Source organism: Nerophis ophidion, linkage group LG23, assembly GCF_033978795.1.
Source record: "Nerophis ophidion isolate RoL-2023_Sa linkage group LG23, RoL_Noph_v1.0, whole genome shotgun sequence".
Classification (NCBI taxonomy): domain Eukaryota; kingdom Metazoa; phylum Chordata; class Actinopteri; order Syngnathiformes; family Syngnathidae; genus Nerophis; species Nerophis ophidion.
The window spans coordinates 15,301,592-15,321,530 of record NC_084633.1 but is presented as its reverse complement, the minus strand read 5'-3'; the positions used below and the strand labels follow the sequence as shown (position 1 = coordinate 15,321,530).

The window sequence follows — 19,939 nt, the reverse complement described above, 5'->3', positions numbered from 1 at the left end:
CTATACAAGTACAACCCATTCATTTATTTATATTTTAATACAAAAACTAGAACGATATGGCATCAGAGGTTTGGTATTGAAGTGGGTAAGAAGCTATTTAACCAACAGGAAGCAATATGTGAAGATAGGTGAAAATATGTCAACACGGTTGGATATATCCTGTGGTGTACCCCAGGGATCAATACTGGGACCAAGATTGTTCAATCTTTATACAAACGACATTTGTAAAGTTACAAAGGACTTGAAGTTACTTTTATTCGCAGACGACACAACTGCTTTCTGTTCAGGAGAGAGCACACAGAAGATAATACAAATGATAACGAAAGAAATTAAAAAAATGGTTTGATAAAAACAGACTATCTTTGAATCGCAGGAAAACTAAAATAATGCTATTTGGTAACAGTAGAAAAGAGCATCAGACACAAATACAAATAGACGGTGTAGATATTGAAAGGGTAAAAGAAACCAGATTTTTGGGAGTATTAATAGATGATAAAATGAACTGGAACTCTCATATACAAAACATACAACATAAGGTGGCAAAAAACATTTCAATAATGAATAAAGCAAAATACGTCCTGGGCCAAAAATCACTTAATATTCTCTACTGCTCGCTAGTGTTACCATATCTGAGGTATTGTGCAGAAATATGGGCAAACAACTACAAATGTGCGCTACATTCGTTAACTGTGTTACAAAAAATATCAATTAGAATATTACATAATGTTGGATGTAGAGAACATACAAACCCTTTATTTATTGAGTCAAAGATATTAAGGCTCAATGATTTGATAAAATTGCAAACAGCTAAAGTGATGTACAAAGCAAATTATAACCTGCTACCAAATGATGTACAACAAGGAGAAATAGGAAAATCTAATTTAAAACATTTGTATGCACGTACAACACTTAAAACCTTAAGCATATCAGTATGTGGAATTAAATTATGGATTGGATTAAGTAAAGAAGTTGAACATTGTACTGATATGACCCAGTTTAAGAGGCTGTTCAAATTAATAGTCCTAACAAAGTACAAAGAAGAAGAATTATGAGAAACACTTTCGACTTTACTGAAAATAAGATATTCTTCGTCTCAGTATGTTGGTAATAACTGAAATAATTAATTACATATTACAAAATTGTTATATTACTCATTCACGGATGTCATTTTACTACGTTGCTGTAAAAAGAGTCAGTAAATTAATGTATATATTTGTGGGCTTTTACGTGGAGAAGGGGTAGGATTAAAAAAGTTTTGCTTCTTCCTACTCTTCGGACATGATGCGATGTGAGGTGATATGAAACTGTGTGATGTATTGTGTTGTAAATGTGCTCATGTTCTAAATAAACTAAGAAAAGAAAGAAAGATAGAAAGAAGACAGCCTTGAAATAAATTAAAAAAAAAAAAAATCACAATTACAACAACTCTAAATGAGCTAAAAATGTTACAGGAGTTTGAGTTGATTCGGAACATGCGTGCATACAACTTGATGCATCCCACATGCGTGCATACAACTTAATGCATCACACATGCGTTCATACAACTTGATGCATCACACATGCATGCATACAACCTGATTAATCACTCATTCATGCATACAACATGATGCATCCCACATGCATGCATGCAACATGATCCATCACACATGCATGCATACAACATGATGCATCACACATTCTCACACATGCATGCATGCAACATGATGCATCACATGCATGCATACATGTTTCATCACAAATGCTTGCATACAACATGATACATCACAAATGCATGCATACAACATGATGCATCACAAATGCATGCATACAACATGATGCATCACACATTTTCACACCTGCATGCATACAACATGATTCACCACAAATGCATGCATACCACATGATACATGACAAATGCATGCATACAACTTGATGCATCACAAATCCATACATACAACATGATGCATCATAAATGCATGCATACAACATGATGCGTCACACATGCAAGCATACAACATACTGCATCAGACATGCAAGCATACAACATACTGCATCAGACATGCAAGCATACAACATACTGCATCAGACATGCAAGCATACAACATAATGCATCACACATGCATGCGTACAACATGATGCATCACAATTTCCAGTTTCTCTATTCAACATGTTCGAAAAGGAGCAGGAAGAAGTAGAGCTTATTTAATCTCACCCCTTTTCCTTTACATAGCAGTTGCTAAAACTTTTTGTTCACTTCCTGTTCTCAATTTATTCACAATTTACTCTATAAATAAAAAAAACAAAACAATGATTAGTGAACAAAGTTATATTTCATATGGTGGGATAAGTAAGATTATCCAGAAAATGAATGGTTGGATGAAATAAATTCAGAATGTTTATCATGGTTTTTCTTCTTAGTACTTTGTAAACACTTTATAAGTTTGAAGAGTTCCTTGAAGTTGATCATATTAGTACATTGTTTGATTGCTTTGCTTAATCCATGCAAATGTTGTTCATCCTGTAACAATCCTTGTCTTTCCATGAAGACATCCAGTGGTCTCCTTCCTGCACCTCTTCTTCCGAACAAGTGCCATCTTTGTCTACTTAATGTGTGACTTCTTCCGCGGTCACTTTATTGCCTCCATGGTCACTATCATTCTCCTGCTATCCTGTGATTTCTGGACAGTCAAGGTGAGTTCCAACTTTTAAAAAAGCTTTAATATACACTATATGGCCAAAAGTATTTGGCGACCCATCCAATGTTTCTACAAACATTTGTGAAAGAATGGCCCGCTCTCAGGACTCAGTGATTTCCAGGGTGGAACTGTCATAGGGTGCAACAAATCCAGTCGTGAAATGTCCTCGCTCCTAAATATTCCAAAGTCAACTGTCTGCTTTATTATAAGAAAATGGAAGAGTTTGGGAACAGCAGCAACTCAACCACCAAGTGGTAGGCCACGTAAACTGACAGAGAGGGGTCAGCGGATGCCGAAGTGCATAGTGCAAAGAGGTCGCCCACGTACAGTACGCAGAGAGCTTCATGGAATGGGTTTCCATGGCCGAGCAGCTTTTTTCTAAGCCATACATCCAATGCAAAGCGTGGGATGCAGTGGTGTAAAGTACGTCGCCACTGGACTCGAGAGCAGTGGAGACGCCTTCTCTGGAGTGATGAATCACGCTTTTCCATCTGGCAATCTGATGGACGAGGTTTCCAGGAGAAGGGTACATTTCGGACAGTAATGTGCAGAGTGTGAATTTTGGTGGAGGAGGAAATATGGTGTGGGGTTGTTTGGAGCGGGCCCCTTCCTCTTCCAACATGACTGCACTAAGCAAGGTCCATGAAGACATGGATGACAGAGTCTGGTGTGAATGACCTTGACTGGCCTGCACAGAGTCCTGACCTGAACCCGATAGAACTCCTTTTGGATGAATTAGAACGGCGACTGAGAGCCAGGCCTTCTCAAACAATGCGCTTTTGGAAGACTGGTTGAAAATTTCCTATTAACAGACTCCGCAACCCGGTGGACAGCCTTCCCAGAAGAGTTGAAGCTGCAAAAGGTGGGACTGACATCATATTGAACCTTATGGGTTAGAAATGGGATGGCACTTCAAGTTCATATGTGAGTCACGGCAGGTGGCCAAATACTTTTGGCCATATAGTGTACGTTTAACACCATATATGAGTAACAAAAGTGGTGCAGTACTGCGAATACATTTTTTGTATTAATAATATTTAATAAATATTCTCCCCTAGAATGTATCGGGCAGATTGCTTGTGGGCCTTCGGTGGTGGAATCGTGTGGATGAGGATGGAACAAGCCACTGGGTGTTTGAGGCTAAGAAGGTAAACATATCAAGTATCCCGCTGGTGTTTGCACAATGCACCTGACCGTTGTTTGAAAACATAATGCCCTGTTCTGTCAACAAAGCTTTGTCACGCATCCATCCATCCATTTCCTACCACTTATCCCTCTCGTCTAAAATAAGCATTTAGCAAGGAAAACGTTTTGAAACCATCACATTTAATGGATAGCAAAATCTTATGAGCAGTCCTCTTTTGTGATCTCAATGGAACTGGTGTGAATTAAGGGAATATTGTTCACTTTCCCAACAGGAAGGCAGTGTGGACGTGAGGGAGTCACAGGTCTTCTGGCTCGGCCTCATTGTTTTCCCCATCCTTTGGGCCATCTTTGTGTTTAGCCTCATCTTTTCTTTTCAGATCAAATGGCTGGTTAGTATGCATGTTTGTACTACTACTTTGTGTTAATGTTGTTTTTTTTATGGGGATAGGATTTACTTTATTTGTCCCACAATTGGAGGCTAATGATAATTTTTTATCTATTGGACGTACATATATAATACACCATTAATAATAATGTCAATATAATAAATACATAGTGCTGTGAATGCTAAATAACTTGATAAATATGTATGTACAGTGGGGCAAAAAAGTATTTAGTCAGCCAGCGATTGTGCAAGTTCTCCCACTTAAAATGATGACAGAGGTCTGTAATTTTCATCATAGGTACACTTCAACTGTGAGAGACAGAATGTGAAAAAAAAACTCCAGGAATTCACATTGTAGGAATTGTAAAGAATTTATTTGTAAATTATGGTGGAAAATAAGTATTTGGTCAACCATTCAACGCTCTTACTGATGGAAGGAGGTTTTGGCTCAAAATCTCACGATACATGGCCCCATTCCCAATTGTCCTGTCCCTTTAGCAGAAAAACCGCCCCACAGCATGATGTCCCCCCCCCCATGCTTCACAGTATACAGAGGTGGGTAGAGTAGCCAGAAATTGTACTCAAGTAAGAGTACTGTTACTTTAGAGATTTCTTACTCAAGTAAAAGTAAAGAGTAGTCACCCAAATATTTACTTGAGTAAGAGTAAAAAATATGTTGTGAAAAAAATACTCAAGTACTGAGTAACTGATGAGTAACCTGTTTGTTTAATGATTACGGCAACAAATAATGCACAAAAACATAAAAATAGCAATGAGCAAATTCAGAGCCAGGAATATCTCTTAAGCAACTAAAACAATAATATATATTAAATAATAATACATTAAAATAAAATAAAAAAATGGCACCTGGTGCCACAATAACTTAACAGCACCATAGCCTCAGTAGGCATTCATTGATTTGATTGATTGATTGATTAAAACTTGTATTAGTAGATTGCACAGTACAGTACATATTCCCTACAATTGACCACTAAATGGTAACACCCCAATAAGTTTTTCAACGTTTACTTAGTAAATGACCAAGTCGAGGTGATCTACCTCATATATACATATACACAAATAATTTATACACACACATATCATATATATATATATATATATATATATATATATATGTGTGTGTATATATATATATATGTGTATATATATATATATATATATATATATATATATATATATATATATAATGTACATTTATATATACAGTGTATAATTTATATTTATTTATTTTGCCGTTTTTGTGTATTACCTGATCCTGATGACTTGCATTGATTGGAATCAGACGTCCACGTTTTCAAATGGAGGAGAAAAAAAGTTCCTCTTTTCTGTCTAATACCACATGAAAGTCGTTGGTTTTTGGCATCTTATCTGTCCAGCTTCCATATTAGTTTTTATACACTTTACAAGAAATACATTGGCGGCAAACACCGTAGCTTGCTAGCTTGTTTGCGCTGGCTTTCGGAAACTCTTATTTTGTTAACGCAGGCGCCTTTAGTGTGAAGACAGGAACTGTGCGATCAGTCTTTAGGCTTTTGACGGGAAATACGGTTGAAATAAAAAGTGTCTTTTACACTTTTGATTGATTGATTGAAACTTTTATTATTAGATTGCACAGTACAGTACATATTCCGTACAATTGACCACTAAATGATAACACCCGAATAAGTTTGTCAACATGTTTAAGTTGGGTTTTACGTATCACGGTCATGTGACCGCCTGGCTCTGTTTGATTGGTCCAACGTCACCAGTGACTGCATGTGATTGGTGAAACGCAGGCATGCGTAGATTTTACTTTGAAGCTCTGTCATAACCAAAACAAACATTAACAGATCGATAAAAAAAAAAGTGGCGAGTAGCGAGCTTAATGTAGATAAATGGAACTGAGTAAAAGTAGCGTTTATTCTCTATAAATATACTCAAGTAAAAGTAAAACTATGTTGCATAAAAACTACTCGTAGAAGTACAATTTATCCCAAAAGTTACTCAAGTAAATGTAACGGAGTAAATGTAGCGCGTTACTACCCACCTCTGACAGTAGGTATGGTGTTCTTGGGATGCAACTCAGTATTCTTCTTCCTCCAAACACGACGAGTTGAGTTCATTCCAAAATGGATACATGGATGATACAGCAGAGGATTGGGAGAATGTCATGTGGTCAGATGAAACCAAAATAGAACCTTTGGTATAAAACCAACTCGTCGTGTTTGGTGGAAGAAGAATACTGAGTTGCATCCCAAGAACACCATAACTACTGTGAAACATGGGGGTGGAAACATCATACTTTGGGGCTGTTTTTCTGCTAAGGGGACAGGACGATTGATCCGTGTTAAGGAAAGAAAGAATGGGGCCATGTATCGTGAGATTTTGAGCCAAAACCTTCCATCAGTGAGAGCTTTGAATGGTTGACCAAATACTTATTTTCCACCATAATCAACAAATAAATTCTCTAAAATTTCCTACAATGTGGAATCCTGGATTTGTTTTCACATTCTGTCTCTCACAGTTGAAGTGTACCTATAATAAAAATTACAGACCTCTGTCATCATTTTAAGAGGGAGAACTTGCACAATCGGTGGCTGACTAAATACTTTTTTGCCCCACTGTATGTATTGTAATTTAGTCCCCCCTCTTTTCACTCTAGGCTGTTGCAATTATGGGTTTGGTGTTGCAGTCCGCCAATCTCTACGGCTACGTCAGATGCAAAGTGCGAGGGAAGTCGGGCTTCAGCACCATAGCACAGAACTACCTCGGTGTACAGCTTTTTAAACAGGTATGTGACAAGCATTTGCATTCCTGTTACATGTTTAGCTCATTTAAGAGTTGTTGTATTTATGATTTATTTTTTCTTATTTTTATTTCAAGGCTTTGATGAAAACATAAGAGGTCAAAGAAGACAGATGACAACAATATTTAGTGTGATGGATGCACACATGAAGAAACATTTGGGATGTAGGTGTTATTTTTAGGCTGCTCAACACATATTTTCCACCTGAGACTTTGACAATAATTTTATTTGGTTGACTTTTATCTTAGCATTAAAAGCACTTTTATGCAGTTGGGCAGGAAAACGGCTACTTTTCACATACAATTATACAACACATCAGCTCCTCTACTGACACATTATATTGATTTATTTTCTACTTGTAGTGAGGTAAACAATTATATTTGTTTTTCCAATATCCAAGCCAGATAAGTGGCGGATGAAAAATGGATGTGTTGATGAAAGTCACATATTTCTGCATTATTTACAAATTCCATAATAAACAGGAAACAAGTACGCATGATACGAGTGGCAATTCTTTCATTAAAGAACTAGTGATGTTTTAGTTACTTAAATATGATTTTTTTTTTTTAAAGTAAGCCATATCCTTTAAAATGACAAGTAATTCTTAATTTTCCTATCAAAGGTCCCCAAAATGGCACATTTAGAATAAACATTTTCCTTGTGAGACACAAAATGCAAGTTTAAAACGTTCCAAAAACTCTTGAATTTCTTTAGACTGCAGAAATAAATTGATGTTGTTTAATTGGAAAATATACATATCATGAAATAAAACCAAAATACATTTGTAGCTCAATTCGCATGCAAGTGAACGTTGCAGCCACTAGAGGGCGGCAAACACATGTTTATGAAAGTGCCAATCCAACACTAAAAAAGTGGCTCAACATAAAATGTCATGACAAGTAAAAATTTGAATTATAAATGAAGCTGTTTTATTATCTACCTGTCATGCATATGCTTTATTTCTCATATAAACTGTGGTAGATGGATAGTACTTTATTGAATCCTTCAGGAGAGTTCTTTCAGGAAAATTAAAATTCCAACAGCAGTGTACAGAGTTGAGATCAATTTAAAAAGTAAATAATGGGGGTATAAATGGAAACAAAATAGAAAAATATTACAATAAAAATAAAAAGCAACAATGGGAATACAAATATAACTGTAAAATAAGAATATAACAAGAGAAACTAGGCAGTAGTGACCAAGTTATGAAAAATAACACCGGTGTTCCAATTAATGTAACCGTCTATTCATGCATTTAACACTTTGGGAAACGGTTAGAAGAAATCCAAGTGGTTAATCTCGCAGTTATGTGTGACCATCACTGTGATCATACCAATGAAGTACACAGTGCCCAAAATGGAATAGATCCAGAAGAATCCCTTGTCTAGTCTATTGGCGTATATCTGGTTTTTGTCACTCTCCGCCTCCTTGGCCTTCACGTCCTCCAGGAAGTCCACCACTTTCTTAAGCATCTGATCGTCCTCTTTGTTGTTCACCTGGATGACGCTGATGTCTGCCAAAAGATGTTGTTATGGTTCAAAAGGTTCTGTTTTGTGATAATCACTATCTATAACAACACCACTTACCCTGATCAGCTTTCTGTTTAGACTTTTTTCCTCCAGGAGTACAACAGAGGATGATGCCGCCGTCCTTGGCCACGCGCGTGAACACCATGGACGCCAGCATGCTCACCACCAGCATTATCAGGCACACACAGAAGTGGTATTCTGCAGCACAAGCACCACGGTAAGTCATCTGTATTCATGCGATGATGATGATATGGTGTTGGAGGTGACTGACTGATCACGGGGCCGCACTCGCTGTCGCCAGGCAGCAGGTCGTTGAGGATGAGGAGGAACATGGTGAAGCTGAGCACCAGGGTGACTTTGAAGCAGTTGCGCTCGCCGCCTCCCAGTGGCAGGGCAAAGCTAACCATGTCGACCAAAATCAGCAGAATGCTCGGAAGGAGGAGGGTAACGAAGGGGTTTTGTTGTCGGATTTTCAGTATCACCTGGAACATGGAGACGTGAGTATCAATCGAAACATAATATCTAGAGATGTCGATAATGGCTTTTTTTGCCAATATCCAATATTCCTATATACATATATATATATATATATACACACGGTCGTGGAATTAAGAAATTATTATGCCTAATTTTGTTGTGATGCCCCGCTGGATGAATTAAACCAGTGGTTCTCAAATGGGGGTATGTGTAGTCTATAAAATCCGCTACACCTCCTTGATACACTGGAAAAACTCGAAATCTTGCCAAGAATATTTGTCTTATTTCTAGTCAAATTGTGTCTATGAACTTAATTTCAGACAATATCACTTATAACTAGAGTTACACCAAGATGGAGGACCTTGTTTCAAGACAGTGCATCTTGAATGTCTTGTTAGGTGAGAAGATTTGAAATAATCTTGTTTTGAGAAATATTTTGGATGAAATAAGCTTTTTCAACATGTCATGATGTTTTTATGCTCACAAGATGTAGGTTCACTGGAAAAACTCGAAATCTCGGCAAGAATATTTGTCTTATTTCTAGTCAAATTGTGTCTATGAACTTAATTTCAGACAATATCACTTATAACTAGAGTTACACCAAAATGGAGGACCTTGTTTCAAGACAGTGCATCTTGAATGTCTTGTTAGGTGAGAAGATCTTGAAATGATCTTGTTTTGAGAAATATTTTAGATGAAATAAGCTTTTTCAACATGTCATGATGTTTTTATGCTCACAAGATCAAGTACATGTCAAATTACTTCCTTAACGTAAATGACCGCCATAACCACAACACCAGGGGGAGCTCCACAAACCACGTTAAACCCAGATTCCGATCTAACAAAGGTCTTAACTCATTCTCTTTCTATGCCACATCAATGTGGAATGCACTCCCAACAGGCATAAAAGTAAGTGCATCTCTATATTCCTTCAAAAGCGCTCTAAAACAACACCTCCAGGCAACTTCAACACTTTACTAATACCCTCCTCCATTCACATCCCATCTCCCCGGATTATAAACAATTCAAATGTACTTCTAATGTATATACTTGTTCTTATGCTATGTGAACTCACTATGTTCTCTGCTGGCTGTACATATCCTACTAAATAAGACCTACACTGTTTCAATGTCCACATTTTTCTGTTGATGCAATTGTTGATGACTGAAGTTCTGATATCAACCAAAGCTCCTCACCCCACCCGCCGGATTGTAAATAATGTAAATAATTCAATGTACATACTATGATGATTAACTTGTGTGATGACTGTATTATGCTGATAGTATATATTTGTACCATGAATTGATTAACGTGGACCCCGACTTAAACAAGTTGAAAAACTTATTCGGGTGTTACCATTCAGTGGTCAATTGTACGGAATATGTACTGAACTGTGCAATCTACTAATAAAAGTATCAATCAATCAACCCCTGGGGGTACTTGAAGGTATGCCAAGGGGTACTTAAAATGTTTTTTAGATATTCTATAAATAACAATTCAAAAATCCTTTAGAAATATATTTATTGAGTAATACTTTGACAAAATATGAATGTAAGTTCATAAACTGTGCAAAGAAATGCAACAATGCAATATTCAGTGTTGACAGCTAGATTTTTTTTTGTGGACATGTTCCATAAATATTGATGTTAAAGATTTTTTTTTGTGTGAAGAAATGTTTAGAATTAAGTTCATGAATCCAGATGGATCTCTATTACAATCCCCAAAGAGGGCACTTTTAGTTGATGATTACTTCTATGTGTAGAAATCTTTATTTATAATTGAAGCACTTGTTTATTTTTCAACAAGTTTTTAGTTATTTTTATACCTTTTTTTCCAAATAGTTCAAGAAAGACCACTACAAATGAGCAATATTTTGCAGTGTTATGCAATTTAATAAATCAGAAACTTATGACATAGTGCTGTATTTTACTTCTTTATCTCTTTTTTTCAACCAAAAATGTTTTGCTCTGATTAGGGGGTACTCTAATTAAAAAAAATGTTCACAGGGCGTACATCACTGAAAAACGGTTGAGAACCACTGAATTTAACAACGTAACAAGGTTTTCCAAAATAAATTAACTCAAGTTATGGAAAAAAAAAATGCCAACGTTATTACATGTATTATTGAAGTCAAAGTGCATTATTTTTTTTAACATGCCTCAAAACAGCTGCTTGGAATTTGGGACATGCTCTCCCTGAGAGAGCATGAGGAGGTTGAGGTGGGGAAGGGAGGGTAGGGGCTTGTACTCTGTATGGCATCGGGTTGCTAGGCAACCGCTTTGAATTGCAGTTGGGCCACTAGCCGGCGGAATTCAGCAAATCTGTGCCTATCATCGAACCAAGAGCAGTTCGAAGATGTCAACCAACTCTTCTGTTGCTGTGATCACAATCAGTGGTCAGGAAAACTTTAAAATTATAAAATAAAAGAACAACAACAACAAAAAATGATATCCACAGCAGAGTTTTTTCTTAGCATATTTTCCCCATTAACAGTGACATGTAGTAATAACTTAAGTGTGTATATATTCCAACTAATATGGAATTATATGAATAGAATAGACTTTATTGTCATTATATTCGCATATAACGAGATTAAGGACTCCTACTTAAGGTGCGGTAGTGGGAACAAATATGGGATAAAAAAAAATTACACAAGAGGTAATAAAGATAAAACTAAGAACTGAAATAAACAGACTACTATCCAATAGAAATAATAAGCAATCATGTACAGTCTACAAAACACTATACAAACTACTGTACAATATACAGAACAAGACAAGAGTACCGGAGTAATAAATAACAATCAGTGGCGGATGTATTGCACTCGAAGGGTAATATTGCACAGTAGGGTATTAGGGTAGGATATATGGAATAGAAGTAAAAAGTAAACCTACCGAGATGAAGTAGGTGTCTTCAGAATGTTTGTGGAGGTAAGCTCCCAAAGTTTCCCAGTCGCCATGGCTACTGTCAAACAAATCCACTTGCCCAATAGCCAACTGTGTACCGCATCCTGGGCGAAACCAATGAAGCCTTCTTAAAATGAAGCATGGGCAAATAGTTTCAGTTTGTGCAACTTGTTTTTTTACTAGGACGAGAAATAGCCCTATTTTTTTTAAAGCATGATTACTTCAATTTATGACCTTAAATGGGCTGTTTCCAATTTGCTCACAGTTACTTTATTCAAAGCAAAAAATATAACAAGAACACAATTGGCTAGCTCAGTGGTTCTCTAATGGGGGTATGCATACCCCTGGGGGTACTTGAAGGTATGCCTAGGGGTACGTGAGATTTTTTTAAAAATCTTCTAAAAATAGCAACAATTCAAACATCCTTTTATAAATTTATTGAATAATACTTCAAGAAAATATGAATGTAAGTTCATAAACTGTGAAAAGAAATGCAACATTGCAATATTCAGTGTTGACAGCTAGATTTTTTGTGGACATGTTGCATAAATATTGATGTTAGATTTTTTTTTTTGGGGGGGAATAAATGTTTAGAATTAAGTTCATGACTCCAGATGGATCTCTATTACAATCCCCAAAGAGGGCACTTTAAGTTGATGTGTAGAAATCTTTATTTATAATTGAATCACTTGTTTATTTTCCAACAAGTTTTTAGTTATTTTTATATCTTTTTTTCCAAATAGTTCAAGAAAGACCACTACAAATGAGCACTATTTTGCACTGTTTTACAAATTAATGAATCAAAAACTGATGACATAGTGCTATATTTTACTTCTCTATCTCTTTTTTTCAACCAAAAATGCTTTGCTCTGATTAGGGGGTACTTGAATTAAAGAAATGTTCACAGGGGGTACATCACTGAAAAAAGGTTGAGAACCACTGGGCTAGCTTATGTCGGTAACTAATGGTATAACAAAACATATGTCAAAACTCTATATTTTTCACAATTACTAAGTTCGTGTAACATTCTTTTTTTTAACCGACCCGAATAAAATGATTTGTATTAACGGCAGTTACTCAGCCTGTTTTGTCAACACGTATGCGCAGGGAGCGCATGCACACATACAAAAACAGTCCAAAAGAAGCAACAAACAATTTGCTGAACATGTAAGAATAGAATGTACATTCAATAATAGCTAATGTTAACTCTCCAAATCGGGTATTATTGACTCACAAAATCCAAAGCTAATGCGAGTGCATTACGTAAGGACAGTCGCAATGAAAAGTTTACATACACTTGTAAAGAACATAATGTCATCACTCTCTTTGTTTCCAATCATTTCTACAACTTTAATTTTTATTTCTGAGAGTGATTGGAGCACATGTTGTTTAGAACAAACATTCATGAAGTTTGGTTCTTTCATGAATTATGGGTCTACTGTAAACTGTACGTAGTTACGTCATAGAAACCAGAAGAGGGCGGGGATATAGCGTTTGAAAATACATTTGAACGTTTGCGCCCTCTAGGCATCGGTGTTAATTTTGCAAACAGCCCATTTTAATTGGTTCTGGCAGAGCTCTTAACTTAAAACCCTAGAACCTGTGGCTCTTTTGATGACTGCATCTGGCTCTCAGATAAATCTTAGCTGACATTGCTTATAAGTAATGAATAATTCCGCTGGTAATCCTGATGTTAAACATAACGTTCAAAATATAAAACATTCTCATGCATTTTAATCCATCCATCCTGTTCAAAAAATAACAATGTTATTAAAAATAATTAGAGACTTATTCCATCCATCCATCCATTTTCTACTGCTTATTCCCTTTCGGGGTCGCGGGGGGCGCTGGCGCCTATCTCAGCTACCATCGGGCGGAAGGCGGGGTACACCCTGGACAAGTCGCCACCTCGTCGCAGGGCCAACACAGATAGACAGACAACATTCAAACTCACATTCACACACTAGGGCCAATTTAGTGTTGCCAATCAACCTATCCCCAGGTGCATGTCTTTGGAAGTGGGAGGAAGCCGGAGTACCCGGAGGGAACCCACGCACTCACGGGGAGAACATGCAAACTCCACACAGAAAGATCCCGAGCCTGGATTTGAACCCAGGACTGCAGGAACTTCGTATTGTGAGGCAGACGCACTAACCTCTGCCACCGTGAAGCCTTATTATACTCTAAAAATGTTGGTTTTACTTAAAAAATGCACGCATTTAGTTGTATTCAATGTTAAAAAATATGATATGGCTCTCACGGAAATACATTTTAAAATATTTGGCTTTTCTCAGCCAAAAAGGTTCCTCGACCCTTGCCCTAGTATCTCAAATCAACGTCTCCCTTTGCAATTGTTGAGTTTTAATGGTGCTTGGCCCGACTAAAACAGCTGAATTTTAACATGTAACGTGCCTTTTTAAAAGACAAAAACTATTCGATGAAAAAATGTACTGCTAACTAAAGTATGTTCGTGAAATAGTGTAATCAACATTTGTGGAAAACAACATTTTTTGTTTCATGTTTGTATGTGTTTTTCATTTTTAGGTGTTTATTGTAATATAGATTTTAGGCCATGTCTTCCATCACTACATTGTAATGTATGCGGATTTACTTTAGTGGATTTCTACAAGTCCAAGAATGTGACAAGGTTTACCTTGAGTGGACCAGGCTTGGATGACCACAGGACACTCATCCTCAGCAAAGGGGTAGTTGAACAGGTTAAACTCACAGTTGATCTCTGCTGACATCACCAGTCTGTGCCTCAAGGTGCTGTTGTGAAATGCCAGCAGGTCACGATAGCCATTCTGTGTTCTTCCTGATACTCTGGAACATCGGCAGATAAAAAAAAATCTAAACACTGATGCGTGATGGAAAATGTGACCGAGCTCTTACCCGTTGGACACGTAAATCTCCGGGGTCCACACTTTGTCTACAGGCAGAATGACCTCATCATACGGGAAAATGGACTTATCCCAGGATATGTCATCATCTTCCCATTCCTGTGATAAAAAAACCCCAATTCAAATACAATTAAAAGCATCACTTCCAATGTTTAAGATATCAGAACGCTTACAACAATGGCCTGTAGACGGCAGGCCAGACGAAGATTCTTTGTGTCCTGAAATCGAAGAAAACAATCACAACACACCAGTATGCAGTCGTGTCATAGATGGCTTGATTTCAGTCAGTACTTACGACTTTGATGGTCTGGCACTCCATAAATGGTATGTATATAAACTGAGTGCAGGTGTCACGCTGAGGCTGAGTGGTTAATTTTCTGTCGATCAACATTTGCGCCAGACATCTACGAGTCGTGCAGGTGTTGGCATACCCGCCTCCTGAAGGTGCAAACGGAGCGTTTGAAAACCATTTAAATTTTTTATTTTTTTTTAATCATTTATTTATTTACTTCAGGCAATGACATGAAAAAAAGTACAAAGTTGACAACACATAATATAAATTAAAATAGTGCAAAAGGTAATGTATAGATGGATTAGATAGTTCTTTATTTATTCCGTCAGGAGAGTTCCTTCAGGAAAATTACAATTTTCAGCACAATCCCATTCAAGATCAGACAAACATTACAGGGAGACAGAACAGGATCGCTGACGGGTCTGCCGGCTTCCAGCGCCCCTTACAAAAAAGATGACATACAGGTAAACGGGGTCGGGGGGGGAGAATAGAATATTAAAATTAAAATTAAAAAAATTGGTCTTAGCCTGGGCCCTGGAGTGGGGGTGCAGACTGAGGCCAAGGGAACAAAACAACTCATAGCCATAGTACACATCCCTCTTACATGTGTGTAAGAGGGAAACATCAAACATCAAAGAACACAAAGGACAGACATTAAAGACATTAAAGCAGCAGATGTATGTAATACGTGATTATCCAGTTTTGCCTGAAAGTCAATCAATCAATCAATCAATGTTTACTTATATAGCCCTAAATCACTAGTGTCTCAAAGGGCTGCACAAACCACCACGACATTCTCGGTAGGCCCACATAAGGGCAAGGAAAACTCACACCCAGTGGGACGTCGGTGACAATGATGACTATGAGAACCTTAGAGAGGAGGAAAGCAATGGATGTCGAGCGGGTCTAACATGATACTGTGAAAGTTCAATCCACAATGGATCCAACACAGTCGCGAGAGTCCAGTCCAAAGCGGATCCAACACAGCAGCGAGAGTCCCGTTCACAGCGGAGCCAGCAGGAAACCATCCCAAGCGGAGGCGGATCAGCAGCGCAGAGATGTCCCCAGCCGATACACAGGCAAGCAGTACATGGCCACCGGATCGGACCGGACCCCCTCCACAAGGGAGAGTGGGACATAGAAGAAAAAGAAAAGAAACGGCAGATCAACTGGTCTAAAAAGGGAGTCTATTTAAAAGCTAGAGTATACAAATGAGTTTTAAGGTGAGACTTAAATGCTTCTACTGAGGTGGCATCTCGAACTGTTACCGGGAGGGCATTCCAGAGTACTGGAGCCCGAACGGAAAACGCTCTATAGCCCGCAGACTTTTTTTGGGCTTTGGGAATCACTAATAAGCCGGAGTCCTTTGAACGCAGATTTCTTGCCGGGACATATGGTACTATACAATCGGCAAGATAGGATGGAGCTAGACCGTGTAGTATTTTATACGTAAGTAGTAAAACCTTAAAGTCACATCTTAAGTGCACAGGAAGCCAGTGCAGGTGAGCCAGTACAGGCGTAATGTGATCAAACTTTCTTGTTCTTGTCAAAAGTCTAGCAGCCGCATTTTGTACCAACTGTAATCTTTTAATGCTAGACATGGGGAGACCCGAAAATGATACGTTACAGTAATCGAGACGAGACGTAACAAACGCATGGATAATGATCTCAGCATCTTTAGTGGACAGAATGGAGCGAATTTTAGCGATATTACGGAGATGAAAGAAGGCTGTTTTAGTAACGCTTTTAATGTGTGCCTCAAAGGAGAGAGTTGGGTCGAAGATAATACCCAGATTCTTTACCGTGTCGCCTTGTTTAATTGTTTGGTTGTCAAATGTTAGAGTGATTATTCCCATGAGTTTCACTGTTACTTTGTTTAAGGATTATAATTAAAAATGTTGTATCATAGTGGCATTACCACTGGTAACAATAATTTTTACACTGTAACAATAAATTGTGTCAACAATGTAGGAATAATGAATATACCAACAATGGTAATAGACAACATAGCAATAATGGTAAGGAAATATTGAGCACGTGATAACAGTTTGAGACAGAGTACAACAGCAGGTCCAATTAAAGATCCTCATCTCTATATTTGAACCAGACCCGATGTTTGTATAATAGTTTAAATTGGCATTGCATGTGTTGTAAGTCCAGTTTGTTCCATAGTTTTACTCCCCATGCAGACACGCAAAAAACGTTTACGAGTGTTTTGAGCTCTCGGCAATGAGAAATATCCAAAGCCTCTCAAGCTATGAATTCCCTTTGGAAATGGCATGAGAATGCCGAAAGATTTGGCAAAGCAATAACGCCATTAAAAGACATCTTTTACATTTATAGTGAGTAGTAATTGCTATTAATATATACAAAAAAACATGGTTGATGACCTCGATATGTTTGTACATTTCAAAACAATTTTTACCATAACAAACGATGTAACTGAATTAAAAACGTTTATCAAAAAGAATAATTATTAGGGGTGTCCGATATTATCCTGCGATGAGGTGGCGACTTGTCCAGGGTGTACCCCGCCTTCCACCCGATTGTAGCTGAGATAGGCGCCAGCGCCCCCCGCGACTCCAAAATGGAATAAGCGGTAGAAAATGGATGGATGGATGGGTTCGATATTTTCGGCCAATAAATGCTTTAAAATGTAATATCGAAAATTATCTGTATCGGTTTTAAAAAGTAAAATGTATGACTTTTTAAAACGCCGCTGTGTACACGGACGTAGGGAGAAGTTCTGAGTGCCAATAAACCTTAAAGGCACTGCCTTTGCGTGCCGGCCCAGTCACATAATATCTACGGTTTTTCACACACACAAGTGAATGCAATGCATACTTGGTCAACAGCCATACAGGTCACACTGAGGGTGGCCTTATAAACAACTTTAACACTGTTAAAAATATGCACCACACTGTGAATTTAATGTAATGTATATACTACAATGATTAACCTGTGTGATGACTGTATCATGCTGATAGTATATATTTGTGCCATGAATTGATTAACGTGGACCCCGACTTAAACAAGTTGAAAAACGTATTCGGATGTTACCATTTAGTGGACAATTGTACGGAATATATACTGAACTGTGCAATCTACTAATAAAAGTATCAATGAAAACCCACACCAAACAAGAATGACAAACACGTTTTGGGAGAACATCCGCACCGTAACACAACATAAACACAACAAAACCTATACCCAGAACCCCTTGCAGCACTAACTCCTCCGGGACGCTACAATATACACCTCCGCTACCCGCCCACCTCAGCCTCCTCATGCTCTCTCAGGGAGAGCATGTCCCAAATTCCAAGCTATTGTTTTGAGGCATGTTAAAAAAATAATGCATTTTGTGACTTCAATAATAAATATGGCAGTGCCATGTTGGCCTTTCTTTTTATTCCATATCGTGAGTTGATTTATCTTGGAAAACCTTGTTACATTGTTTAATGCATCCAGCGGGGCATCATGACAAAATTAGGCATAGTAATGTGTTAATTCCACAACTCTATATATCGGTATCGGTTCATATCGTTAATTAAGAGTTGGACAATATCGGAATATCGGCAAACAAGCCATTACCGGACATCTCTAATAATTATAGTATCACCTTCAGAAACCATAGAAAATACATTTAATCTATAAAATATTACACATTACTTTGACTTTTTTTTTTGAAGATTCTTCAATGAGTGGAGAGGGCAGACAAGAAGGAAGAGCAAAACAAACACTACCTTCATACTTTTACTTCTTGAATTCAATAGCAGGGTTTCCGCTTTATGTAATGGAATGTGGCATTTTTGTATCCGCCACACCTTTAAAAAAAAAAAAAAAGCTCAGTTTTTCCTTGAAAAAAAAAAAAAAATTGAGTAAAAAATATTGTAGACCCCAGAAAAAATCACACAATATTTCGACGCTATTTTTAAACTTTTATTGCCAATCTTATGATAACAAAAGGCACAATTCCAACAGGTTTCCCCTCCCGTGCAAACACTTTTGTCTCCATGAGTTTGTACTTCCCCATGGTACACGCAACAACACTTCCTCATTCCTCTCCAATAACCTTTCAGGCACAGACGGCGTGTTTGTGACCATTGGAAAAACTGACATCAAATCCAAACCACACAAACATTTAACATCGCCACCAGCAGGTCGTTAGAGTTTGGATGTATATATATAGCCTGTCCTTTGCGCGCTTTTGACAAGTAATGTACTGAAAACTCAATCACAGGAAAAATACCTTGATTACGGAAAACCTTGCTACCGAACCCGGATGTAAACATGACGCACGCCATTGCTTGGAACGTTGTCAGCATGTCTGTGATGTGGCCATAAACAGATATACCTGTGTACAGCTATCTACACAATGTGCAAATATTAAGAGGACAGTGGCGACTTTTAAGAAGAGAAGGTTGATTAGATAACTCCCAGAAATGGCTGTCTAAGAATGACCAAAGGTATAGATGTGTGAGTCCGAGTTAAAGCCTTTCTTCTTATAATGGATTTATTACAATCGTTTCAAACTGGGTAACATTGCCACCAGCAGGTTGTTAGAGTTTGGATGGATATATATAGCCTGTCATTTGCGCGCTTTTGACAAGTGATGATGTACTGAAAACTCAATCACAGAAAAAATACGTTGATTATAGAAAACCTTGCTGCCAAACCCGTATGTAAACATGACGCACACCATTGCCAGGAACGTTGTCAGCATGTCTGTGATGTGGCCATGAACAGATATACCCGTGTACAGCTGTCTACAAAATTTGCAAATATAAGAGGCTTTTAAGAAGAGGTTGATGACATAACTTCTG

At 37.7% G+C, this 19,939-nt stretch overlaps 3 protein-coding genes across 5 annotated transcripts in view; 2 read left to right on the top strand and 1 right to left on the bottom strand.

Moving 5' to 3' along the window:
- The window catches only part of LOC133541510 (Golgi apparatus membrane protein TVP23 homolog B-like), a 9,788-nt gene extending 2,277 nt beyond the window's left edge, over positions 1-7,511 (top strand). Inside the window, exons 3-7 of the mRNA XM_061884963.1 lie at positions 2,526-2,670; positions 3,734-3,823; positions 4,094-4,210; positions 6,869-6,997; positions 7,090-7,511. Of these exons, the coding sequence (XP_061740947.1) occupies positions 2,526-2,670; positions 3,734-3,823; positions 4,094-4,210; positions 6,869-6,997; positions 7,090-7,107 (499 nt within the window). The 3' untranslated portion in view covers positions 7,108-7,511. The remainder of the gene's footprint in view (positions 1-2,525; positions 2,671-3,733; positions 3,824-4,093; positions 4,211-6,868; positions 6,998-7,089) is intronic.
- A 141-nt stretch (positions 7,512-7,652) lies between these two features.
- LOC133541509 (inward rectifier potassium channel 16-like) overlaps positions 7,653-19,939 on the top strand; it is a 35,965-nt gene continuing 23,678 nt past the window's right edge. The window contains exons 1-2 of the mRNA XM_061884962.1: positions 7,653-8,758; positions 8,843-9,038. The gene's annotated coding sequence lies outside the window, so the exon portion shown is untranslated. The remainder of the gene's footprint in view (positions 8,759-8,842; positions 9,039-19,939) is intronic.
- Positions 7,737-19,939, bottom strand: part of LOC133541508 (5-hydroxytryptamine receptor 3A-like) — a 98,694-nt gene continuing 86,491 nt past the window's right edge. For all 3 annotated transcript variants that reach the window (XM_061884960.1, XM_061884961.1, XM_061884958.1), the window contains exons 2-9: positions 15,120-15,262; positions 14,998-15,042; positions 14,817-14,923; positions 14,578-14,747; positions 11,913-12,028; positions 8,813-9,023; positions 8,599-8,739; positions 7,737-8,525 (exon numbers count right to left, since the gene is read on the bottom strand). In XM_061884960.1, the coding sequence (XP_061740944.1) occupies positions 8,287-8,525; positions 8,599-8,739; positions 8,813-9,023; positions 11,913-12,028; positions 14,578-14,747; positions 14,817-14,923; positions 14,998-15,042; positions 15,120-15,215 (1,125 nt within the window). In that variant the 5' untranslated portion in view covers positions 15,216-15,262 and the 3' untranslated portion in view covers positions 7,737-8,286. The remainder of the gene's footprint in view (positions 8,526-8,598; positions 8,740-8,812; positions 9,024-11,912; positions 12,029-14,577; positions 14,748-14,816; positions 14,924-14,997; positions 15,043-15,119; positions 15,263-19,939) is intronic.